At 41.4% G+C, this 27,205-nt stretch overlaps 1 protein-coding gene across 1 annotated transcript in view; it reads left to right on the top strand.

Moving 5' to 3' along the window:
• The window catches only part of LOC110489881 (cadherin-7), a 114,887-nt gene that overhangs the window by 18,939 nt on the left and 68,743 nt on the right, over positions 1 to 27,205 (top strand). Inside the window, exon 3 of the mRNA XM_036944147.2 lies at positions 24,606 to 24,900. Within this exon, the coding sequence (XP_036800042.2) occupies positions 24,606 to 24,900 (295 nt within the window). The remainder of the gene's footprint in view (positions 1 to 24,605; positions 24,901 to 27,205) is intronic.

Here is a 27,205-nt window from a genome sequence, read left to right on the forward strand (position 1 = left end):
GAGGTTTTAAAGGTATCGTATTGTTTGAAGTGGTACTGCTTGTTTGAGTTGGTTATTATCCCCTTGGATTGTAGTGGTATGGAAGACTATGTAAATGAGAATTAAATTATTATCCCCTATGTTCTCTTTCAGTCACAGGTATCACGTTTCACTCACACATTTATTTTGTAACATTGAGAGTGAGTCACAGAAGTCATATTCACTTTAATGCCTGAGCTATCCACATCCACAGACAATATTACTCAGGTCTTTTGTGTTTGCTGAATGACTCCTTGAGCCCTATTCAATCGAAACAGGTAACTGAGATAAAAAAAAATACCATTCTTCCAACAGCGAGAAGCAAGTTTCAATTTAAATGCATTCTACTTGTTTCTCACTGCCATTCGTCTGTTGAGGACATTATTCCAAACATGCACTCTTGAACCCCAAGAAATATAGTGTTTTTGACATATGCTTGCGTTCAGTATATGGGGATAGATTTCTGCCATGTGTACATTATGTTTTGGCAAGTATCTACCTCCATACAGCTTGATTAAATGAGGACCATTGTTTTCATTATTTCTTATCTTATTATTTTTTTTATGTACATTGTACATTGCTCAGAGTTATTCACATAGTGTTTACTCCCTGGGTTAACCCTATGGGTAATGTATTGGCTTCTCTGTGACACTTCAGTATATCCAGCCACACTGACAAATCAATAAGTTATTTTGTTTTCTATTTCATCAATTAGAAGACAAATTAATCTAATCATATACTGAAGCTAAAATTAGAAGAGACTTTACTCTGGGCAAGAGCATACAATCTAAGAAGGAACTTTTTAGTACCACGGGAGATGCGGCGACATCACAGCCTCATGACCAAAGCCATTCACGCCTAGGCTATGATTTTTACTAAAGGCCACATTCAACAATGTCAGCCACCAAACGTTGGTAAACGGTTTGAGCGCTGATCAAATTTCAGAGTGGGTGATAAACATATTAAAGGGAAATTTCACCCTGGCTCTGCCACGTCATATAGTAAATTCTACATAAAAAAAACGTATTTTTTTTAATCATAAACAATTATCTAAACCACAAGCTAGAAAGCACATTTTCATTTCACTGGTAGAATCAGGATGTTTCGACTCCCTGTGCATTTGTGAACCACAAAGTGAACCACAAAGTCCCGTATTCATAGTGAATGCTGATAGCGGCTGCTAGGTAGAGGTAATGTGCCCACAAACTTCAATAATGGCATTGTTAACTTCGAACGACCAACACAGAGTAATTTCAGGATTTCTCTAGGCAATATTTTTTGTTTGTTTTTCACTGTTTAACATCATGCGCGTGCGATTCAGCCAGTGGTTTGCAGCTATTAAGAATGATGCGGTGACCAAAAATTATCAGAGGGATTTTCAGGCTGAACTGATGAGGAATACATTTCAAAGACAGCTGAGAAGCGATGCGATACCATCGTGTTCGTCTTCCTTCACAACAAAATGGAAGATTATCAATTAGAGGTAACCTAACATTAGCTCCCTTGATAGCCTAGCTGGGTAATTTAGCTAGCTAGCGTTACAGTCCTGTACTGAACTCTGAAAGCCATCAGCTAAATCATATAGCTAGCTATCTTTTGGTATACACACAGTCAATCAATTTCGCCCATGCCAGGGTAGTCACCGCTTGACTGGTCTCTGCCTTTAGCAGAGTTAACATGTTTGTTTGTTTGTTCGTTCTATCTTTGACTGACGTTAGCTAATGTAAGCTAGCTAATGTTACCAAATAAGAGTATCTACATTTGGTAGCCATCTATTCCACCCTTGTCTGGAAAACAATCTGTTAGTAAAAATAGAATTTTCGATATAGCAAACTCACTCTCTGTTTGTGTGTTGGTAGCAATGATGAATGTGTATAAATCGTCTGGTTGGTTAGTTGGTTCTCAGCCCGTCTCAACTGGCTAGCGATCTTGCTTCCAATTTAGACACTAGTTAACAGCAAGCTGACAATATTGAAATGTCCATGTTAGGTATGCTTAACTAGCCCGTCTAATAGAGATCAAAACAATTAATTGAGTGGTTAAATTGTGTATTGTTGTATATTTTGTTGTATGTGGTATAGAATCTGATTCCACCAACATGCGCTCCCAACACATAGCTCTGCACAAGCTGAATGTAAGTTGGCCAAAATATTTCAAGCTGACGGCTAAGATAGCTCAATTTCCATTAAGCATGGTATAAACATGAATTAGACACTGTTTGTATGGTTTGGGTTTGTGTTATGGGGTTACAGGTGGTTTGAGGTAGCCTGAGGACCACAGAGTATCTTCCAGACGATGTCATCAATTTAGCCTACCCCTCTTCTCATTTTACCTTTTCGTTTTGTAAAACTCAGGTTATCTGGAGTGATTCCACAGTGCCTTGCTGAAAAATAGTACAAAGCGGGGGCATTTCGGGTAAACAAGCATAAGGGAGCGGACACACCTTGTGGTTATGGAACACACCAAGATTGTGAGACAGAAACCAGGAAGGGACACTGACAGTAATGATACAACCACCTCATTCTTCTCTGCAGATTTTTAAAACACAATGCTACTATTGGGCTACTATTGACAAGAATGATCTGTCAAAGTCAATGGGTTGGAGGAGGTTTACAGATAGTACATTGAGATGAGAAGTTTTTTTTGGGTTGTACAGGGTTGTGCTTAGACAGTAAATGTATTGTGTATGAGTGCGATTGAGGTGCCTTTTCTCCTCATGGCACCTCATGGTCCCTTCCACCAAAAGAGTAAAATGCTAACACCACAACCATGCCTTTCCAGGAGACATGCAGTACCCGCAAATCTTCTGCACGAGAACTGAACAGTTGGCATATATTGTTGGATTACTTTATGGAGAAAAAAAGTATAACAGAGCATTTTCTAAATTCAAACTGACCCCCTGCAACTGGACATGGACATTTTATGAGACTCCTGTTTCCCCTAATCAAGGACAAAGACAGCATCGCTAAGGTTGGTCGAAAATTCTCTGTGCTACACCAAACAGTTCGATATCCTGTAACTCCCAGTAATGGATACCAAAAATATATGGTTAAATCACATTATCTGGTGTAACAATCTGTAGCTAAGATAACTGGTTATCAGCAGATGATGGGATAGGTGGTCATGATGAAATTGCCATTCCGAAGAAACATGCAGTAAGTATGTAAGTGTTGTCATGATCAAACTGCCATCTGCTTGAAATCCAGCATAATGTATAATCCCTTGAGAGGGATACAGTTCACAGGATACAGTTCTGCTACAATGACACACAGAGGCAAAGGAAGTCTCTTTCTGTACCTAGAATCCAGGTACAGAAAGAAGAAGCCGAGGCACCACATGATATTGTCTGTAAGACGAAAACAAAAATACTGTACAGTTTGAACAACAGTTAAACCGAGACAGCATAACAGCAACATTAGGGCAGACTAGTTGAACATGCATACATATGCACAGGTACAGATATTACATGTAAAACAATATCTAGCCAAATAGAAATAAATATGGCATAACCCTCAGCTTTTGCACACTGACCAGACTGCACAAATGAGCCTAGGTAGGTAGACAGTATCTACCTTCAGCCTAGTCTATCAGGTATGCTTAGGCCCTTTTTTAAATAGTAAAACCAGCTTCAGTTTTAGAGATTTACAACAGTAAATTGTTGTATTATTGTTTCTCCTCACTGTTTTCTAGTAGTCTAAAACTTTGCACATACACTGATGCCATTTAGTGGCCAAAATCTAAATTGCACCTGGGCTGGAATAATACATTATGGCCTTTCTCTTGCATTTCAAAGATGATGGTACAAAAAGATACAAGAGAATGGTTGTTTTTTCTTTGTATTATCTTTTGCCAGATCTATTGTGTTATATTCTACTACATTCCTTTCACATTTCCATAAACTTCAAAGTGTTTCCTGTCAAATGGTACCAACAATATGCATATCCTTGCTTCAGGGCCTGAGCTACAGGCAGTTAGACTTGGGTATGTCATTTTAGGTGAAAATTGAAAAATAAGGGGCTATTCATTAAGAGTTTTAACAAGAGTTCTGTCCGTGGTGCTGAATGAACAGTGTACTTTTCCCTCTGTGTTGTTCATTTCATGTTTAATAATGAAAATACCTACCTAAAGGAGAACATGGATATGGTTTATTTCTGTGCATGTTACAAAGGTAAAATAAGTAGCATATCTGGATGTGATTTACAATAGATATATCTGTCAACACCCATGTATAATCCTGTAATATGATTTTGGCCCACAATGGCAAAAATATATTCTAATGTGGCCCTCCATTGAAAATAATTACCCAGGCCTGCAATAGCCCATAATGACAAAGCAGAAACAGGTTTTTAGAAATTTTTGCAAATTTGTGAAAAAATAAAAACTGAAATATTACATTTACATATATGCCTCGAGTACAGCCTCGAGTATTCTTGGGCTCCCTGGTGGCGCAGTGGTCTAAGGCTCTTTATCTCAGTGCTAGAGGCGTCACTACAGACCCTGGTTTAATTACAGGCTGTATCACAACCGGCCGTGATTGGGAGTCCCATGGGACGGTGCACAATTGGCCCAGTGTCGTCCAGGTTAGGGTTTGGCCGGCGTAGTCCGTCATTGAAAATAATAATTTATTCTTAACTGACTTGCCTAGTTAAATAAAAATTAAATGAATTACGCTACAACCTCGGCAAACTTTTATTGGAGGAGTTTCTCCCATTCTTTTCTGCAGATCCTCTCAAGCTCTGTCAGGTTGGATGGGTAGCATTGCTGCACAGCTAATTTCAGGTCTCTCCGAAAATGTTAGATCGGGTTCAAGTCCGGGCTCTGCCTGGGCCACTCAAGGACATTCAGTGAGGGATGGGGGCCAGAGCACGAAGCACCACCCAACACAAGTTGTAGTCTTTCAAAGGCTGGAAGACGTCCAATCGCTGTTGTCCATCGCTGTCGTCCATCGCTGTCGTCCATTGCTGTCATCCATCGCTGACGTCCATTGCCATTGGACGTCCATCGCTGTCGTCCATCGCTGTCGTCCATCGCTGACTTCCATCGCTGAAAGACGTCCAATGGTACTATCGAAAAAGGACGACCACATCTACATCCCAAAAACATGTACAGTGCGATCAGTATAAGATAGAGTCTTCAGAAAATTCCACAAAGCAGGACTACATGTATTTTTAGATCTCGCTCCCCCCATCAATACAACGTAAGTCATCATAGGGTGTATCATTCAGAGCCCAAAGTCTTGACCTGCCTTCCTCCTGGGCAATTATATGTGAAACACATCTCACTGTCCTAGAAATGCCTCAGACATGATGAAAGCAAGCCCAGATTCCCCCAGGGTGAAAGTCCTCTTTAAGGTTGCCGTTCCTCTAGAATTACCAAATGGGCTGATTTGGAAGGTGTTTCAAACAAACAGAGTGTATCCCTAATGACCCAATATGTTTATTCAGTCGGGCCTAGTTTGTTGTAGTTGAGATTTCTGTCTTGGGTTGTGCGCACATTTCTGCCCAGCAAGTGTGTGATAATGTGTGTACTGCGTAGATCTGACTTCATGATGAATTCCAGTATGATCAATCAATTATTATACTGCTGTGTTGTAGTCTGAACTTTGAGACTCCATGTCAGTGACTGAATGGGTATGTTTTGTCACTACCTACCTCAACTCCTTGTGACTCTGAGGCTGTCTTAATATGGACACCGTACAGAGGGCCTGTTTACCTACCTTGTGATAAGTCACAGTGCTTATTTTCCATCCTTTGACTGGAATGCATCAGGCTTTATGGCAGCTGCAGTCACATCACTGGGGATCCTCTAGTCATAGCCTTCTCAACTAAACAAATAGAGACACTTAGCTCCACACACTTCTGCACTGTTAGCATAGTCTTATTGGTTTCCGTTGTGGTGGGCTCTTGGCGGTGGTGGAGTGTGTGTGGATTTACATGTGGACAGTAGAACTATATCATAATTCAAGACTGTCTGTTGTAAGAGGTTATTTGTCTCTTTCAATCTCTGACTCAGGTTGTGTCCCAAATGGCACCTTATTCCAGGGCTGGCTCTAGGCCCTATGGGGCCCTAAGCGATAGCTGAGTGAGCGTGACAAACAAAATCAATGGAGGTCAGGGCCCCTGGGCACGTGCCTTGCGTGCCTGATTCGGCCATGATTACAATGAGTTTAGATACCTGGCTAGACTAACTTACCAATCTAAAAATGTTTAGCTGGCATGGCTAATTGAGTGACTGACGTAACGAGCGAAAAACTGCTGATGCACAACCAAACATCGAAGTTGCACCCTGTGTATTCTACTATTCTAACTCTCAACAGTAAGTTGAGAACCCAACTGAGTTCCAAAAAATGAAAAAAATTTAATGTTGCAGTTTTAACTTTGACACGTACCAACAAGCGAGTGTGATCATTCTACAGTTGTCCCTGGAGCATACGCTCAAACCAGTGTGATTTGAACGCTTATTAAGAACGTCCGGTTTGGATTGACGCAACAGTCAGCGTTTGAGCTGGCCACACTGTACTTACAAAGTACTTTCAAAGTTATGTCCTGAATGTGACCAGTTTATTTTTGGATGCAATGTTCAGACATTCACAGAAGTAGCGACAGCATAAAACAATCATCCAAACCGGAAAATATAGGCTACATTAGTCCTAGAGCTAACTGAGGAAAGATTGACGTACACATACGGTCATATTTAGCTAACTTTGAAAGAAAACACAATGTGAATTAGCTAATAGCAATTACTATTTACAATTCATCACATCACAGGTGAATTCACCATTGATCGAAATAATTGAGTAAAGCACTTTCTAAAAATCAAAAGTAATCCAATGATGGGTAGATTGTGCGCACCACAATGTTTGTCTTTTCGCGTCAACCAAAGATAAGAAGAGGAGACAAGATGAGATAGGTATGTTTGCACTGTAGCATGCATGTTAAAGGCGTGAGTTGTCTATGATCGTTCACTTCCGGAAGTTTACTCGAAAGATGAGTGAACCATTCCTTCACCTCATTATAACCTATTTGGTCTGACAGATGTTTACGTGACACCCAGAATACATTGTATAATGTCAATAATTTCAGATATGTGTGGCGCCATGTCAACAAACATATCTGGCAAAAAGCTTAGCATTAGCTCATCATGATCAGTACAACCTTCAAGAAAGTATTGAATACACATCACAGGTGTCCATTACAATCTACGCAATAATCAGACTGCATTATTTGTCATTAGTACTTGAAAACATGTGAATAAAACTGTAAATACATTATGCTCCATATATACATACATACATACATACATACATACATACATACATGCATACGTACATACAATTGAAGTCGGAAGTTTACATACACTTAGGTTGGAGTCATTAAAACTCATTTTTCTACCACTCCACAAATGTCTTGTTAACAAACTATAGTTTTGGCAAGTCGGTTAGGATATCTACTTTGTGCATGACACAAATAATTTTTCCAACAATTGTTTACAGACAGATTATTTAACTTGTTATGGCTGCAATCCCGATATCGGGATAAGTGTCATCAACAACCGCTGAATAGCATAGCGTTACATACAATAAATATTACAATAAATATTTATATTCATGAAATCACAAGTGCAATATAGGAAAACTCAGTTTAGCCTTTTGTTAATCAGATTTTTAAATTATGCTTTACAGCGAAAGCAATCCAAGCGTTTGTGTAAGTTTATCGATCGCACGATAAACATTAAGTACACTTAGCATCAGGTAGCTCGGTCACGAAAATCAGAAAAGCAATCAAATTAATTGTTTACCTTTGATGACCTTCGGATGTTTTCACTCACGAGACTCCCAGTTACACAACAAATGTTCCTTTTGTTCCATAAAGATAATTTTTTACATCCAAAATACCTCTGTTTGTTTGTCGCGTTATAATCAGAAATCCACAGGAAAGAGCGGTCACGACAACGCAGACAAATTCCAAATAGTTTCCATAATGTCCACAGAAACATGTCAAACGTTTTTTATAATCAATCCTCAGGTTGTTTTTAAAATATATAATCGATAATATATCAACCGCAAATGTCTTTCACAGTAGGAGAGGTAAAAGCAATACCTATCCAAACTCTGTTGCGCAAGCAAAACTCATGTGACCACTTGACGCGATGTTATCGTTCTGTCTCATTTTTCAAAATAAAAGAAGGAATCTGGTTCATATCCCTTTAAATGGAGCAAAGGGAGGCTTTGGAACATGGAGTTTTCAAAATAGAAGCCACTTCCTGCTTTGATTTTCCTCAGGGTTTCGCCTGCAATATCAGTTCTGTTATACTCACAGACAATATTTTGACAGTTTTGGAAACTTTACAGTGTTTTCTATCCAATACTAATAATACTATGCATATATTAGCAACTGAGACTGAGGAGCGGGCCGTTTACAATGGGCACCTTTTCATCCAAGCTACTCAATACTGCCCTTGCAGCCATAAAAAGTTTACTTGTAATTCACTGTATCACAATTCCAGTGGGTCAGAATGCGTCTTACTTACTTGTGTCATGCACAAAGTCGATGTCCTAACCGACTTGCCAAAACTATAGTTGTTAACAAGAAATTTGTGGAGTGGTTGAAAAACAAGTTTTAATGACTCCAACCTAAGTGTATGTAAACTTCTGACTTCAACTGTAAGTTTTCTGCAGTTTTGTATAACAAATTTCCCTCAATTCTACCCATTTTTGCGATTGGGTGATTAGGACCCTCTGTAATTTGGAGGTCAGGGCCCTGTGTGACTGGTCGGTATTCGGCTATAATTACTACAAGTTTAGCTAGCTGGCTAGACTAATATACCAATTAAAAAAGTGGTAACTGACATGGCTAATTGAGTGATGTCAGTGACTGATATAACAAAATAAAAATTGCAGATGCACAACCAAATTTCGAACTTGCAACTTGTGTATTCTACTATTCTAACTCTCACAACATTAAGTTGAAACCCCAACTGAGTTCCTTTTTGGGATGTGGGGCCCTAAGTGACAGCTTATGTCGCTCATGTCTGCAGCCGGCCCTGCCCTATTCCCTATGTATATTGTTCCTGGTCAAACATAATGCACTATATAGGGAAAAGGGTGCCAGTTAGGATGGTGACCCAGTTTTCTGCTGACCTCTCTCACCAGGACCTCTTTGACAGTCTCCATCCAAGTATATTTAGTGAATACGGCCTAAGTAAGAACTATTGATATCATCTTTGTGGAGTGGCCACATGAAAGTGCTTGAAGTGATAAGCACCCTTAAAACAACAGCTTTTTAATCAAAATAACGTGTGTCAAGCTCTACTATTTAAACACTTTAGTATTCGAGAGGGCTCGAGTGTGTTTGTGACAACAAGTGTAAACAAACTTGAGCAATAATATTTTTACAGTTTAACCCCTAGTAGACCCGTGGGACGTATATTCATATCACATTTATTTATGACAATACAATATTTATTTAAATCACAATGACTTTAGATCAGATTCATCAACAATCAATAATGACAATCAATAATCAACAATCAATAATCAATAATGTACTCACAATATTTAGAGAGCTTGGGGCGGCAGGGTAGCCTAGTGGTTAGAGCATTGGACTAATAACCAGTTCAAACCCCCGACCTGACAAGGTACAAATCTGTTGTTCTTCCCCTGAACAGGCACCTAACCCACTGTTCCTAGGCCATCATTGAAAATAAGAATTTGTTCTTAATTAACTGACTTGCCTAGTTAAATAAAGGTAAAATAATAATACAGTTGATTTGTTCTCTACCTATATAGTACTCTAAGTACCCCAATTCATGTGGTTAAGTTCAAAGGAATACTTGTTTGTGTACCTAGTGCAGTCCCCTCTATATTGCCCGTCCAACAACCTTCAAATACAGAAATTACATTTAATCAAATTGCTCATGTTATTCACTTTGGCATCATCAGACTCTCTTTGGAGTCGCCCTTGACATGTGTTTGTTAATTAAAGACATGCAGGAGTACCTCCCAGGCCTTTTAATCTAGTGCCCCCCCGTTTTGTCAGTCTTGCCACCGTGGCAATTTGTCATCGACTCGATGAAAGTCATCAAGCTGGTAATCAGGACAGCCTTTTCTCTTTTCTCTTTTACCCCCCCCCCCCCCCCCCCCTTAACCCCCACCCAACCCATAGATGCATAGCACACAGAATGGTAGCATGAATAGGCATCCCCCTTTCAAAGAATTATGGGGGAGGGAATCAAAGCTCTTTTCCCCACTAACAGGCTCCTTAGATACAATCTCTGGGTGACCTTTTTTTTCCTCTGGGAAGTAATACAGCCCACCACTGACAACTCACAGCTCACTGACAGTCACTTTGTACTAAAATAAACCCTCCAATGACACCGCAAGGGAGCGGACATGCATTTTCCATGAGTCGGAAATACAATACAAGAAGATAGAATTTGCATTTATGTAATTTCCTTACACTGACTAGCCTCCATGCTAGCCCCAACAGCAGCAGTGTTGTGTCATAGAGTTGAAGTGCATTAGGTAGAACTGAGTTGAGCCTAACAGTGAGCTTGACACATACATCACCAGAAATCCAACCAACCATTCATACTAATGGGATTAACAGCTAGACCTGGTGACATATGGCTAATTCAAAACCCTGGGCTTTGTTTTTATGCAGTAATTTCTGTCGCAAAATATTTGGCTGATTCATATGGTGTTGTTGGCTAATCCTCTGGCCTTTGGGTAAGTGGGCAACTCGTCTCATATACTACCGATGCTTTTAATCATGCTAATGTTAATGGGTTGGTAGAGTAAGATGTCGGCGCTCTAATTAAGGTGGAGAATATTCTAGTTGTTCCCATCCAATTTTCTTCCACTGTGGTAATTGGGATTGCTTTCTGAGGCATTAGGATGACTTGGCGGGCAGGTGCAGATATGAAGTCTCCCTGACATTGAAGAAAGGCAGAATTCCGAAACTCATTTCTGACTTTGATGGAAAGATGATTCGCTCATGTGCGCAGCCAGAGAGCAGTGAGGCTTGCTTTATCCTCGCAGTCTGTCTCTGTGTAATTTTTTAAATTGGGCTGAATCTAAAAAGGGAAACGTTATCTCCTATACACCCTTACAACCAAGCAAGAGACACTCTCCTAGATCCTCTATGAAGCTTTCAATATTTCTCTCTTCACACTAAATCATTTGATTTGAGAGTCAAATCAGTATTTGCCACCGTTCAGTCATGATAGGGGAAACAGACAGATTAGCTGTAAATTAGTTGGAAATTAAACCACCTGCTCATATCCTGTAGTGTTTTGGCGGCAGACATGGGTTTAAATACTGTTTCACATTTTTGGTTCAGTTGCGCCAGGTAAGCTCAATCAAGCCCAGATACAGTATTTGAAATGGTTTCAAATATTATTTGAACCCCCTATTTAGTTAGTGACCGCCTCAAAGAGCTCAAGACAAACGACACGTCTCTGAAACAGCGACCTAATAGCACTTTCCTTCATTTGCTTTATATATCACAGGGCAATGTGTTCCCCATGATAACCTTGATGTTACCACAGTGATGGATATGGCCAGCACCTGGCCGCACCATTCTGGCACATTGTGACATCTCGTATAACCTTACCTGATTGTCTCCTATGACATGTCACTTTATTATGGTATTAAGCTAATTTACCATGAGATTCTATAGGATGATCAGTCAACATTAGAGAGAAAGCCCACGTTGCTCACTGTCACCCAGATATTGATGTGTAAATACCAGGGGGGAACGACTGCCCCCTCTCATCGAATACAGGATGATGGTGTGCAGTGGCTCTTGACCAATTCTGCTATTTTGTGTTTGTTTTTTTACACAGATCTTAAAATATTTTGTACATAATGTCTCCGCCATCATTTCCTATAACTAACTAACCTTGATCTGTACGAAAATGTCCTCTTCATCGAGTCAGCAGCTCTGGAAGTTCTGCTTACTCTGGACTAGGCCCTAATCCCCTGGTTTCAAAAGAGGAAGCGGCGGCAAAATAGAGGCAGGTGAGGCGGCCTCCTGACGAGACTACGTCGATAAGCAAATAGACCGCCATTGCCCTCTGTTCTATTGGCGAACCCGCAATAGCTGGAGAAAAAACTGAATGAGCTATCCTGTCAACGGGACCTGAAAAAAAGTAATATCCTATGTTTCTCAGAGTTGTGGCTGAACGATGACATGGATATACTGTACATCTCGCTGATATTTATATGCATCTTCAAGACAAAGGGGAGGGTTGTGTCTCTTTGTTAACAACAGCTGGTGCGCGATCTCTAATGTTAAGGAATTGTATCAAGTTTTTGCTTGCCTGAGTTAGAATAACTCATGATAAGCTGCAGACAATACTATTTATCACCTACATTTTTCCTAGCTATCTATTTACCTCAGACAATCTGCACCTGCAGGATTGTCTGAGACCAACCACCCAGACAGCTGATGAAACTGTGGGTTTGCACAACCAAAGAATTTCTGCACAAACTGTCAGAAACCATTTCAGGGAAGCTCATCAACTGTAGATGCTCGCTGTCCTTACCAGGGTCTTGACCTGACTGCAGTTTGGCGTCGTAACCGACTTCAGTGGGAAAATGCTCACCTTCGATGGCCACTAGCATGCTGGAGAAGAGTTCTCTTCACGGATTAATCCTGGTTTCAACTATACAGGGTAGATGGCGCCGTGTGGGCTGGCGGTTTGCTGATGTCAAAGTTGAGAACAGAGTGCACCATGGTTGCAGTGGGGTTATGGTATGGGCAGGCATAAGCTACAGACAACGGCAATGGCAATCTGAATGCACAGAGATATAATGACGAGATCCACCGCCATGTTTCAGGATGATAATGCATAGCCCCATGTCGCCATGATCTGTACGCAACTCCTAAAAGCTGAAAATGTCCTCGTTTTTCCATGGCCTGCATACTCACCAGACATGTCGCCCATTGAGCATGTTTGGGATGCTCAATGGGATGCTGTCCTATAGATGTGTAGGACAGCGTGTTCCAGTTCCCGACAATATCCAGTAACTTCACAAAGCCATTAAAGGGAGTTGGACAACGTTCCACAGGCCACAGTCAACAGCCTGTTCAACTCTATGTGAAGGAGATGTGTCACGATACATGAGGAAATTGGTGTTCACACCAGATACTGACTGGTTTTTTGATCCCTGCCCATACCCTTCTTTTAAGGTATTTGTGACCAACGGATGCGTATCTGTGATGTGATATCATGTGATATAATTTAGTCTGACTGATTCCCTTATCTGAACTATAACTCTGTAAAACGTTGAAATTGTTGCATTTTGCGTTTATATTTTTGTTCAGTGTATTATGATCACTCTATGGTAAGGGGAGACTCTCTCGAACACAATGGTGTTCTCCGTTTTGCTCTATGACCTCCCCAAATATGTCAGGAGACTCCTCTGAAGTCGGTACTGTCGATGTGTCAACTTCTGTTTGGTAGCATCTAAACCATTTGGGCTGCAAACATTTGGAAAGTATGAAGGTAGATTTGTGCCTACCCCAAAAAATAGGTAAATATGTGAAAAAAATATACATTTGATTTATATCTCCTTGATTTAGGACAGACACTTCAAAACCTTATGATATTTTTTTTGAATGTCCTTTTTGCCATTTATGAATGAGTTATGGAATGTGTTTCTATGGGCTTAAGTAGTAAAGGCCAAATATATATATATATATATATATATATATATATATTTGTATACCTAAAGGTGTTCTAAATGTTTTATCAAATAGCTAAATGATCCATAGTATGACCATACAATGGATCATCAGTATGATCTAAAAACCTTCTACAGTATGCTCACTTCGAGGCAAGCAACACTGAACCATATATGAGAGCACCCGCTGTTCCAGACTCTGTGTATTCTGTCTTCCAGTAGCCAATGTTAGTAATATCTTTAATTAAACAGGTTAACATTCGCAACAGACAGAATACCAGGATGCTTACTCAGAGCATGCCTTGACCAGTTGGCAAGTGTCTTCTTTGATATTGTCAACCTATCCCTGACCTGGTCTGAAATACAAACTTGTTTCAAGCAAACCACTATAGTCCCCGTGCCCAAGAACTCCAAAATAACCTGCCTAAATGACTATCGCCCTGCAACTGTCACATCTATAACCATGAAATACTTTGAAAGGCTGGTCATGGCTCACATCAACACAGACACCCTGGAACCACTTCAATTCACAAACCGCCCCAACAGAATCACAGATGATGCAATCTCTATTGCACTCCACACTGCCCTCACCCACCTGGACAAGAGGAATACCTATGTAATAATGATGTTCATTGAGTACAGATCAGCATTCAACACCATAGTCCCATCCAAGCTCATCACCAAGCTCGGGACTGAACACCTCCCTCTGCAACTGTATCCTGGATTTCCTGGACTTCTTGATGAGACGCCCCCAAGCCATGAGGGTAGGCAACAACACATCCACCCACACTGACCATCAACACGGAGGCCTCTCAGTGGTGTGTGCTTAGTCCTCGCCTCTACTCCTTGTTCACCCACGACTGAATGACTGCGCATGACACCATCAAGTTTGTTGACGACACAATGGTGGTAGGACTGATCACTGACAACAATGAGACAGCCTATAGGGAAGAGTTCAGAGACCTGGCAGTGTGGTGCCAGTACAACAACCTCAACGTCAGCAAGACAAAGGAGCTGATCGTGGACTACAGGAGACAAAGGGGCGAGCACACCCCCCTCTACATCGTTGGGGCCATAGTGGAGTGGGTCGAGAGCTTTATGTTCCTCTGAGTCCACATCAATAAGGAATTAACATGGTCCACACATGCCCACACAGTTGTGAAGAGGGCATGACAGCTCCTCTTCCCCATAAGGAGGCTGAAAACATTTGACATGGGCCTTCAGATCCTGAAAAGGTTCTACAGCTGCACAATTGAGAGCATCTTGACTGGCTGCATCACTTCTTGATACAGCAATTGCAAGGCACCCGGCCGCCATCAAGGACCTCTACACCAGGCGGTGTCAAAGGAAGGCAAACATTTTTTGTCAAAGACTCCAGTCACCCAAGCCATTGACTGTTCTCTCTGCTACCGCATGGCAAGCTGTACCAGTGCACCAGGTCTGGAACCAACAGGACCCTGAACATCTTCTACCCCCAAGCCATAACACTGCTAAACAAGACTGCTAAATCGCTAATAAAATGGCTACCCAGACTACCTGCGTTGACCTAATTTTTGCACTAACTATCTTGCGCTTGCTCCATGCACACACACTGGACTCTACTCACACACACCTACTTACACTGACACCCCAACACACACATACACACTCACACACACCACATGCTGCTGCTACTGTCTATTATCTATCCTGTTGCCTAGTCACCACTATACCTACAGTATATGTACACTACCGGTCAAATTTTTAGAACACCTACACATTTTGTCTTTATTTTTACAAATGTTTACATTGCAGAATAATAGTGAAGACGTCAAAACTATGAAATAACACATAATCATGTAGTAACCAAAAAAGTGTTAAACAAATCAAAATGTATTTTATATTGAGATTCTTCAAATAGCCACCCTTTGCCTTGATGACAGATTTATACACTCTTGGCATTCTCTCAACCAGCTTCATGAGGTAGTAACCTGTAATGTATTTCAATTAACAGGTGTGCCTTGTTAAAAGTTCATTTGCGGAATTTATTCTCTTCTTAATGCGTTTGAGCATTTCAAGAACTTGAACATTTCATCAAGTGCAGTCGCAAAAACCATCAAGCGCTATGATGAAACTGGCTCTCATGAGGACCGCCACAGGAATGGAAGACCCATACTCTGCTGCAGAGGATAAGTTCATTAGCGTTACCAGCCTCAGAAATAGCAGCCCAAATAGATGCTTCACAGAGTTCAAGTAACAGACAACATCAACTGTTCAGAGGAGACTGTGTGAATCAGGCCTTCATGGTCAAATTGCTGCAAAGAAACCACTACTAAATGACACCAATAAGAAGAAGCAACTTGTGTGCCTTGCTTGGGCCAAGACACGAGCAATGAACATTAGACTGGTCGAAATCTATCCTTTGGTCTGGAGTCCAAATTGGAGATTTTTGGTTCCAACCGCCGTGTCTTTGTGAGACGCGGTGTGGGTGATTTCATGATCTCGGCATGTGTGGTTCCCACCATAAAGCATGGAGGAGGAGGTTTTATGGTGTGGGCGTGCTTTGCTGGTGACACTGTAAGTGATTCATTTAGAATTCAAGGCACACTTAATCAGCATGGCTACCACAGTATTCTTCAGGGATATGCCATCCCATCTGGTTGGCGCTTAGTGGGACTATCATTTGTTTTTCAACAGGACAATTACCCAACACACCTGCATTTTTACCAAGAAGGAGTGATGGAGTGCTGCATCAGATGACCTGGCCTTCTCAATCCCTCGACCTCAACCAACTTGAGATGTTTTTTGATGAGTCGGACCACAGAGTGAAGGAAAAGCAGTCAACAAGTGCTCAGCATATGTGTGAACTCCTTCAAGACGGTTGGAAAAGCATTCCAGGTGATGCTGGTTGAGAGAATGCCAAGAGTGTGCAAAGCTGTCATTTTTGACCGGTAGTGTACATCTACCTCAATTACCTCTTACCCCTGCTCAATGACTCAATACTGGTACTCCCAGTATATACAGTGCCTTCAGAAAGTATTCATACCCATTGACTTATTCCACATTTTGTTTTGTTACAAACTGTATTGAAAATGGATCAAACTTTTTTTATCACCCATCTACACACAATACCTCAAAATGACAAGGTAAAAACATGTTTTTAAAAATGTTAACACATTTACAGAAATACACTATATATACGAAAGTATGTGGAAACCCCTTCTAATTAGTGGATTCCGCTATTTCAACCACATCCGTTGCTGACAGGTGTATACAATTGAGTACACAGCCCTGCAATCTCCATTGACAAACATTAATGGCAGTATAATAGCTTTACTGAAGAACTCAGTGACTTTCAATGTGACACCGTCATAGGATGCCACCTTTTCAACAAGTCAGTTCGTCAAATTTCTGTCCCGTTAGAGCTGCCCCAGTCAACTGCAAGGGATGTTATTGTGAAGTTGAAATGTCTAGGAGCAACAATGGGTCAGCCGCGAAGTGGTAGGCCACACAAGCTCACAGAATGCAACCTCCAAGTGCTGAAGCACTCTGCGAGTAAAAATTGCATTCTCTGGAGTGATGAATCATGCTTCACCATCTGGCAGTCCGACGGACAAATCTGGTGGAGGATGATACCATCCCTAATGGTGGAGAATGATACCATCCCTAATGCATAGTGCCAACTGTAAAGTTTGGTGGTGGAGGAATAATGGTCTGGGGCAGTTTTTCATGGTTCAGGCTCGGCACCTTAGTTCCAGTGAAGGGAAAGCTTAATGCTACAGTATACAATGACATTCCAGATTATTCTGTGCTTCCATCTTTGTGGGAACAATTTTGGGAATTCCCTTTCCTGTTTCAGCATGACAATGCCCCTGTGCACAAAGTGAGGTCCATACAGAACTGGTTTGTTGCGATCGGTGTGGAAGAACTTGACTGGCCAGCACAGAGCCCTGATCTCAACCCCATCAAACACCTTTGGGAGGAATTGGAACGACGACTGCGAGCCAGGCCTAATCAAACAACATCAGTACCTGACCTCACTAATGCACTTGTGGCTGAAGCAAGTCACCACCGCAATGTTCCAACATCTAGTGCAAAGCCTTCCCAGAAGAGTGGAGACTGTTGTAGCAGCAAAGGGGTGACCAACTCCATATTAATGCCTATGATTTTGGAATGAGATGTTCGATGAGCAGGTGTCCATATACTTCTGGTCATGTAGTGTATCTCATTTACAGTTGAAGTCGGAAGTTTACATACACTTAGATTGGAGTTATTAAAACTCGTTTTTCAACCACTCCACAAATGTACAAACAATAGTATGCAAGTATAAACACCATGGGATCGCGCTGCCGTCATACCGCTCAGGAAGGAGACGCCTTCTCTCTCCTAGAGATGAACGTGCTTGGGAGCGAAAAGTGCAAATCAATCCCAGAACAACAGCAAAGGACCTTGTGAAGATGCTGGAGGAAACAGGTACACAAGTATCTATATCCAGAGTAAAACGAGTCCTATATCGACATAACCTGAAAGGCCGCTCAGCAAGGAAGAAGCCACTGCTCCAAAACTGCCATAAAAAAGCCAGACTACGGTTTGCAACTGCATGTGGGGACAAAAATCGTACTTTTTGGAGAAATATCCTCTTTTCTGATGAAACAAAAATAGAACTGTTTGGCCATAATGACCATTGTTATGTTTGGAGAAAAAAGGGGGAGGCTTGCAAGCCGAAGAACACCATCCCAACCATGAATCACGGGGGTGGCAGCATCATGTTGTGGGGGTGGCAGCATCATGTTGTGGGGGTGCTTTGCTGCAGGAAGGACTGGTGCACTTCACAAAATAGATGGCATCATGAGGGAGGAAAATGATGTGGATATATTGAAGCAGCATCTCAAGACATCCGTCAGGAAGTTAAAGCTTGGTCGCAAATAGGTCTTCCAAATGGACAATGACCCCAAGCATACTTCCAAAGTTGTGGAAAAATGGCTTAAGGACAACAAAGTCAAGATATTGGAGTGGCCATCACAAAGCCCTGACCTCAATCCTATAGAACATTTGTGGGCAGACCTGAAAAAGCTCGTGCGAGCAAGGTGCCCTGCAAACCTGACTCAGTTACACCAGCACTGTCAGGAGGAATGGGCCAAAATTCACCCAACTTATTGTGGGAAGCTTGTGGAAGACTACCCGAAACGTTTGACCCAAGTTAAACAATTAATAGGCAATGCTACCAAATACTAATTGAGTGTATGTAACTTCTGACCTGCTGGGAATGTGATGAAATATATAAAAGATTAACTAAATCAATCTCTTTTACTTTTATTCTGACATTTCACATTCTTAAAATAAAGTGACCTAAGGCAGGGAATGTTTACTTTGATTAAATGTCAGGAATGGTGAAACCCTGAGTTTAAATGTATTTGGCTAAGGTGTATGTAAACTTCCGGCTTCAACCGTACATAATTATTCACACCCCTGAGTCAATAGTTTGTAGAAGTACCTTTGGCAGCGACCACAGCTGTCAGTCTTTCTGGGTAATTCTCTAAGAGCTTTCCACACCTGGATTGTGCAACATTTGCCCGTTATTCTTTTCAAAATTCTTCAAGCTTTATCAAGTTGATTGTTGATTATTACTAGACAAACATTTTCAGGTCTTGCCATAGATTTTCAAATAGATTTAAGTCAAACTGTAACCAACCACACAGGAACATTCACTATCTTCTTGGTAAACAACTCCAGTGTAGATTTGGCCTTGTGTTTTATGTTATTGTCTTGTTGAAAGGTAAATTAATCTCCCAGTTTCTGGTGGAAAGCAGACTGTAGCAGGTTTTCCTATGGGCTTTGCCTGTGCTTAGCTCCAGTCCTTAACGATTACAAGCATTCCACCACTATGCTTGAAAATATGGAAAGTGGTACTCAATAATGTGTTCTTTTGTATTTGTCCCAAACATAACACTTTCTATTCAGGACAAAAAGTTAATTGCTTTCCACATTTTTTGCAGAATTACTTTAGTGCCATGTTGAAAACATGAAAACATGTTTATTCTGTACAGGCTTCCTTCTTTTTAATCTTTCAATTAGGTTAGTATTGTGAAGTACCTACAATGTGGTTGATCCATCTTCAGTTTTCTCGTATCACAGCCATTAAACTCTGTAACTGTCTTAATTTCACCGTTGGCCTCATGGTGAATTCCCTGGCTGAATTTCCTTCCTCTCCGGAAACTGAGTTAGGAAGGACCCCTGTCACTTTATTGTGACTGTGTGTATTGATACACCATCCAAAGTGTAATTAATAACAACACCATGCTTGAAGGGATGTCTGCTTTTAAATGTTTTACCCACCTACCAATAGGTGCCCTTCTTTGCGAGGCATTGGAAAACCTCCCTGGTCTTCGATGTTGAATCTGTGTCTGAAATTCACTTCTGCGAGTGAGGGACTTTACAGATAATTGTACGTCTGGGGTACAGAGATGAGGTAGTCATTCACAAATCAATCATGTTAACCAGTATTATTGCACAGATAGTGAGTCCACTAATTATGTGAGTTGTTATGCAAATTTTTACTCCTGAACTTATTTCGGCTTGCCATTGCGAAGGGGTCGAATACTTATTGGCTAAAGACATTTCAGCATATCATTTAAAAAAACGGAATTTCATTTTGACATTATGGGGTATTGTATATAGCCCAGTGACAAAAACATCTACATTTAATTGATTTTAAATGCAGGCTGTAACACAACAAAATGTGGAAAAAGTCAAGGAGTGTGAATACTTTCTGAAGGCACTGTAGCATGGTATGTTTTACTTGTTATTGTAATTCGTTACTGTATATTTATACCTCTTGTCACTTTTAAATTATTTTATTACATTTTTTTTCTTTAACCCTGCATTGTTGGAAAATGACCTATAAGTAGGCATTTCACTGTTAGTCTACACCTGATGTTTACGAAGGATGTGACAGATATAATTTGATTTGATTGATGCCACGGAAGTTCAAGGCCGACCGTTGTACTGCAGGCATTGTTAGCAGAAAACAGGATCCCCATTATAGTGAATGGAAAAATGGCAATCGTCATGGTCAATCTTCGTGTAAACAGAACATATTTGAAGACAATCATGGTACCAATTAATTATTGCTTCTAATACACCAGATATATGCCCTTGAACCAATTATTTAAAAATCGCACCACAGAACAAGTTCTAAGAATAATTGAGTTGCCAATGGCAGCCTACAGTACCCTGGTCTGCCTTCAACTTGAATGACTCAATGAGAGGGGGAAGCACTGAGAGCTTGCAGCGTCACTTCCTGGAGTAGCTCAAACTGCGCATGTTATGTCTCCATGAGACGCCAACTTACCCGACTTCATTTGGCTTCAATGTACTGTTGAGTCTTCACATAGGAATGAATGGTGTCACATAATAGATGGCTTGATCGAAAGCTTTGTCCATTCATACAGTATATACAGTCATTGATAAATACAGTCGCACAAACACCGTGGTACGCTCCATGCTGTTTAGTTACAATTTACACGAGCTTGCCGTTGTTCGAAGATGCTGTAGCAACCTGTTACCCCTGGTAGATTGCTTTCTTTTTCTAGGGTTTTTGGGTGGTTGACAGTTGCTTTTCATATTGTTTTTTTTTAAACATGGTTCAACCTAATCGGAGACACATCGAATAAACAAACAATGCAATGAGTGCCTATAAATGAATTCCAATTACATCTAAGAATTTGGCACTTACAGAGTAAATAGGAAATTATAATGAAACACTAATTCCAGTATCAGCTCCCCTTTTCCCAGAGCTTGTTGGTGCTCCCAGTGCTCCTTCATTACACATACAAGTCTAAGGACCCAGAATGGTACCTAAATGAATGCATCGTCTAGCTTTTACATTACATGTTTCTGGTAATTACCGTCCATATACCAGTTCTTCACTGGCTGTTTCCTTTATGTGTATCTACTTACTGTATATACAGGTACATTGCCTATGAAGCAGATGTTGGCTGTGAAATGATTGTAATGAGATTGTTCATGCAGTAATCATCTGTTTTTCAACATGTATGTGTTTTTCTTTTACAGGTGTACGTGTGGTGCGAGTGTGTGCTTTTATAAGCAGAGGCATGGGAACTACATAGCTACTCCCGAACAAAGGCAAAGGGAACTAGAGAGGATCATGGTCTCTAATGCCCCCCCCCCCCCCTGAGGGGAGGTAGGGCGGTGGGTGAACACACTGAGGCCTTCTCAGAGCAGAGGCAGGGATCACCATGGCTACTCACCAGAACCAGGGGTGAAGTGAATAAATGAAAAGCTCAGCACAGCAAGAGCTGGAGTGTGCATTGATGCTCTCTCGCCTGCATTTTTAGCTCCTTTTGTGGTGCAAAAGGACCTCTCTCCCTTTCCTTTACTCTTCACAGTTTTTCTTCACCTTGAGTATTATGTTTGGTAGTATAACATGTTGTACTTCACAATCAAACCCCTGTTGGGCTTCATATATTCTTTTAGGCATTGTACCGGCAGAAGCATTGCATTGACAAAATAAGCAAAGACCACAGTACTGCACTCAATAACATCTTCCTTGTACTGTACATTCCTACCAATGTAAGAAAACAATGTTGTAAGGACTGTCCCCTGATAATTATACACTTTTGATACATGTCAGTACCTAGTTTGATTTGGTAGCCTACAACTAAGGCAGCATTTTTTTTTTTTTACAGCATATACTTCCTTCTTTACTTCCTCACAACATAACAGTGTTTTACAGTAGCCCACACGCATAAAACACAGCCAGATCAACCAATGTTGTTTCTTTACAGGTTTTATTTTGGTCTATTTGTGAACCATGTTACTGCCCTCGTGGAAACCCCATTAAACTCAACCGTTCAAACCGAGGCGCTCCTTAGCAGCAGCAGTAGCCAATAGGCTGTTTCAGTGTACCAGAGCCAGTGTTGCTTCTGGGTATGGAATATGTATTTGCGCCTGACTCAGAACTGTGTGTACACAGTCCGTTAAATAGAATAAAACTCTCTCTCCTCCTGAGAGAGAGGGGGAAATACAAAGCTTGAAACATGTATCTGGGATTCCATTTATTTATTTATAAAAAAAAAATGTCTTATTTTATTCTTCCAAGGCTTCCAGTCGTCTTTGTCGTTTTCTACAAAGTACGTCAGTCAAACAGGGAGGAAGAAAAGAGACATGGCCAGCGCAATAATAACAGTGCTAACACACTGTGACTGAACAATACAGCAAAGATTAAAACCCCATTAAGCAGCACCAGAACCATTCAAAACCAAACAGCCTCTTAGCGATTGTGATGGAAATGTGCCATACATCGTAATGTGTATAATAACAGGTGAGATATGGCCATGGGGACACAGTTTTTTCTTCAAGTTTGGCCAATTGCAGTCTTTTTAACGCTCCGAGGTAAACAAGTAAACACAAAGCAAACGTGATTGCCCCAGGAGGACTGTCTGCATACAAAGTGGCGATAAGTGTCAGCATTGATTTCACTGGAGTTTTTCTGCTCTGTTCCACTCACCCTATCGTACTCTTGCTGTGTCGCTGCCGGCAGTGTGTTTTTAAGTTACACTGCTGTACTGGGCTGTGGAGCATACTGGGTTCTGTTCATCTCAAGGGAGGTAAAGATAGGATGATATGTACATTTTTGCAAGAGAAGCAACTATGGTGCTCGATTTAAAGTTCTACATAATAACAGTAGAAGCTTGAAATAGCACCTGAAAATGAGCAAAGACAGTTAAAAAACAGGTTCGATTAAAGGAAGGAAGTGGTATTCTACAGGGGTAAACTTTTTAATAGGACCTACTGTGGCATACATATTTTATGTAACATACTCACTTCTGAATAGATTCAAAGTGAAACACTTGAAGCCCATTGCAAAAAAAGCCAAGCGTAAAGCTAACAACCCAGTTTTGAGAGCGACTACATACTGCAGTCAGTTGACCCCTGACCTTCAGTTACATGCTTGGTGGGCTGTCAGCTTTGTCCTCCCTGTCTGTGGTATTTACCGGAACACACTGCCATTGATGGCTTGCTCAAGATTAAATGTTGACTCTCCACTGCAGTTGACAATTTACCTCAAGTTTGCTCCTGACAGCAGGGGATGGTGAATAAACAAACGGCTTCCCTATTGGAGTGTCAAGAGGCGCATGCTGAGGCATGCCCATGCAACCAATACCATCATTATGCCCCAGACATGCCATTCATCAACAGCCTGATGGAATCCATTAATAAAATACATTTGGTGTCCGTCTGAGGCTCTATTGGATATATAAAACATACATTAAGCCTGCAGCGATATCCAGGCAATCATTTGATACACCTATTGACTTGGAAACAAAAATGATACTGCCAGACGCCCGCTGGGATACAACATGGATCTGTAAAACCTTTGTTGCATCCCAAATGACACCCTATTCCCTACATTGTCCACTACTTTTGACCAGAGCCCTATGGGTCCTGGTCAAATGAAGTTGTTGTTGTTGTTTTCTTGAAGTGAAGTGCTTGGGAAATAACCCTGTTTCAAATGTAACTACATTGTAATCCCTGGGAAGGTCTGGGCTTCTTATCCTACAGAATTGTGCTAACACTATGCAACACTCTCCATATTCCCACCAGACTGCTTATTAGAATGCATTTCTATTGCATACAGCCATACTCACAGAGCTTTGAGACTTCTGGTATCCTGTTTTACAAACAATGTGCACTTTGTTCACTTGTTTTTTTTGTTGGTGTGTGTTCATTCAGCACAATGTTTCTGCCCAGGAAAAACGTTGAACCTATTTGAAATGACACAGATGCACATAATGGATCGATCATAATGGTATAGCATTGGATTTGGTTTCATAAGTCACCAATCCTTTTGAACATCTCCTTTCTACTGACTGACATTATCTCTGGTCTCCAATTACAGCTCCACTCGGATGTAGACAAAGGGGATGGCAAAGTGAAGTACGTGCTCTCCGGGGAGGGCTCCACCTCCATCTTCACCATCGACGAGAACACGGGCGACATCCACGCCACTAAGCGTCTGGACCGGGAGGAGCAGGCCTATTACACCCTGCAGGCCCAGGCCGTGGACCGGCTCACTAACATCCCTGTGGAGCCCAGGTCAGAGTTTGTTGTCAAGGTCCAGGACATCAATGACAATGAGCCCAAGTTTCTGGACGGACCCTACATGGCAGGGGTACCAGAGATGTCAGCACTGGGTAAGCCTCTTTCTCAGCCTCTCTCTCTCTTTGTTTGTTTGTCCCCAGTCCTCTGTCCTCGTCTCTGTCTATCTATCTGTCAGTCTGTATGTGATTTTGACATTGATGTCTGTATGTCTGCCTGTAATCTGCCTCTGATTCTCTCTCTCTCTACCTCTTTCTCGCTCTCTCTCTCTATTTCTGTCTCTGTCTCTCTGTCTCTCTGTCTCTCCCTCTATCACATTTACCCACCACTACCCACCACTATCTGAAATATCCTACATTTATCTCTCTCTGTCTCTCATCTCTCTTGCTTCATCTATGTCAATAAACACAGTCTACGCTTTATTATAAACATGGAACTGAATCTGTGGCATTCATTTGTCTGTCAAACTGTGCATGATTGTCATAGCCACAACTGAAGAGGGTCCTTTTCCACACACACAGAGGTTTTCTTTCTAGTGTTTTCATTAACTGTTGCAGTTTCAAAACACTGTGGTTTTAAAAGCTCCAAAATCTAATCTGACCCTTTACAAAGTGATTACTACAACTGGTTAGTTCCTTTAAGTGGCTCCCATTGTTCCACATTGTACATGGTTTAGATGCGGTTTTATACCTAAAATAGTGAACAACCTCATGAGCCCCCCCAAAAAGATCATTGCTAGTTTGAACGATGAAAGCGGTGAAATATCTGCTTATACAAACAGACCCGAAACCCCGATGTTGAGCAATGAATCTAGCGAGTTCAGAGATGGCAGATTATTCAAATCCAACAGGACATGTAACGGAACACCTCGCGAGGTGCTTCGCCACGGAAACAAAAGCTTACCGCACAGTGCCTGGGGACACCGTGAGCCAATCCTGTCGGAATGGGAAATGTGGATTAAGCCTCCATTTAAAATTCATGTGACAATCTGCCAGGGAGAGGAATAAGAGGCTCCACACGCCAAGTGGCAGACAATGTCTCCCAATCTTCAGGGTTAAGTGATATGACAGGCACAAACACACCAACCTCAATATTCTTATCATGTAGACCCAGAGACAGCAGAACATTGCATCTACGTGTTGTATCTTCCTCGGGCTGATAGGCAGAGATGCAAACAAGTGGATACATGGAGAGACTGTTTGGTGTAAAGTCAAAATGGAGCCTATGCTAGGCATTTACTGGCAGTGATAGGAGTATTTTCCAGGCCAGTGCAGTGCTTTGCTCATAACATTTATGTCATAGGCACTGAGATCTTATAAGGATTAAGCAGCCCAGAGTCAACGGGGGGGTAAAGGTGGGGTCTGGCTTAAGGAACTAGAGGATTCCACTACAAGGGCTAGGTGGCTCGTGTCCAACGGGAGATAAGAGAGGTAGAGCAACTGAGCACTTCATCTGCAGTAAAGGAAGCACTCCGAACACCAATAGGCCGGGTCACACTCTCTGGCTTATTTACATCGCCATGGTCTTCATCTGAAGTTGTTAGAACAGCATGTGAATTATACATCCCGCTCTTTGTAAATATCTGCTCAGGGCAATTTATAGTACAGGAGTGGGCCAGGCACCTCTTGTCCTCCATAACTCCTTCATAGATGTGTTTAAATCATTAATGGGCGTAGACCGGCTACCTGTAATGAATTGTTCAATTTAGAGGAAATCATGAATTTAATTAATTAAAGCAATTAGATGGTAGTTGCTTGTCTCATACACATGGTAGCCCTTATGGCCCGGGGATCTAGGAATACTTTGTCTTAATCACGCCTCGGGATGTCAAATGATAGACAAGAGGGGCTTGAAGACATTTGGCTGTGTGACAACCTCTGAGCAGCCAAGGCACAGGTCTCAGGTCTACACGTCAGACAGACATTCCCCGGGAGCTGATGGAGGGCTTAGGGAATGTAATGTCAGGCCAAGGCCACCGCCTCGTAGAAATGTACCACCCACCACTCCTTTATCCACCTGTCATTGTTCTTGTCTAATTCATGGATGGAATAGTCAGTTAATTCTGGAAGAGAAAACGAAAGGGGTGCTTCGGTTTCAGGTGACATGGATAAAAACTCGGAAGACAGTTCATTTCAAATGATTATTTCCCTGTGATTTGAGATTTGGGGAAAGCCAAAGGAAATGTAAAATGGAATTATGGAGCCCATTGATTACAGTACCAGTGTGACTAAGTGAGATTGTAAGGATCAGAGCATTGGCACCCACCTATAGGCATATCCTGGGCACAGCAGGGCCATTACGGGTTTGTCTTTCTTCTGATTTTGTCATTCATTTTCACACGCCAATTACAAATAAAGTTGAACTAGTCTCCGTGCAACAATCCCTGCTTATCTCAAGCGG

This window comes from Oncorhynchus mykiss, chromosome 15 (genome assembly GCF_057628025.1).
Source record: "Oncorhynchus mykiss isolate SJ-2025 chromosome 15, ASM5762802v1, whole genome shotgun sequence".
Lineage (NCBI taxonomy): Eukaryota > Metazoa > Chordata > Actinopteri > Salmoniformes > Salmonidae > Oncorhynchus > Oncorhynchus mykiss.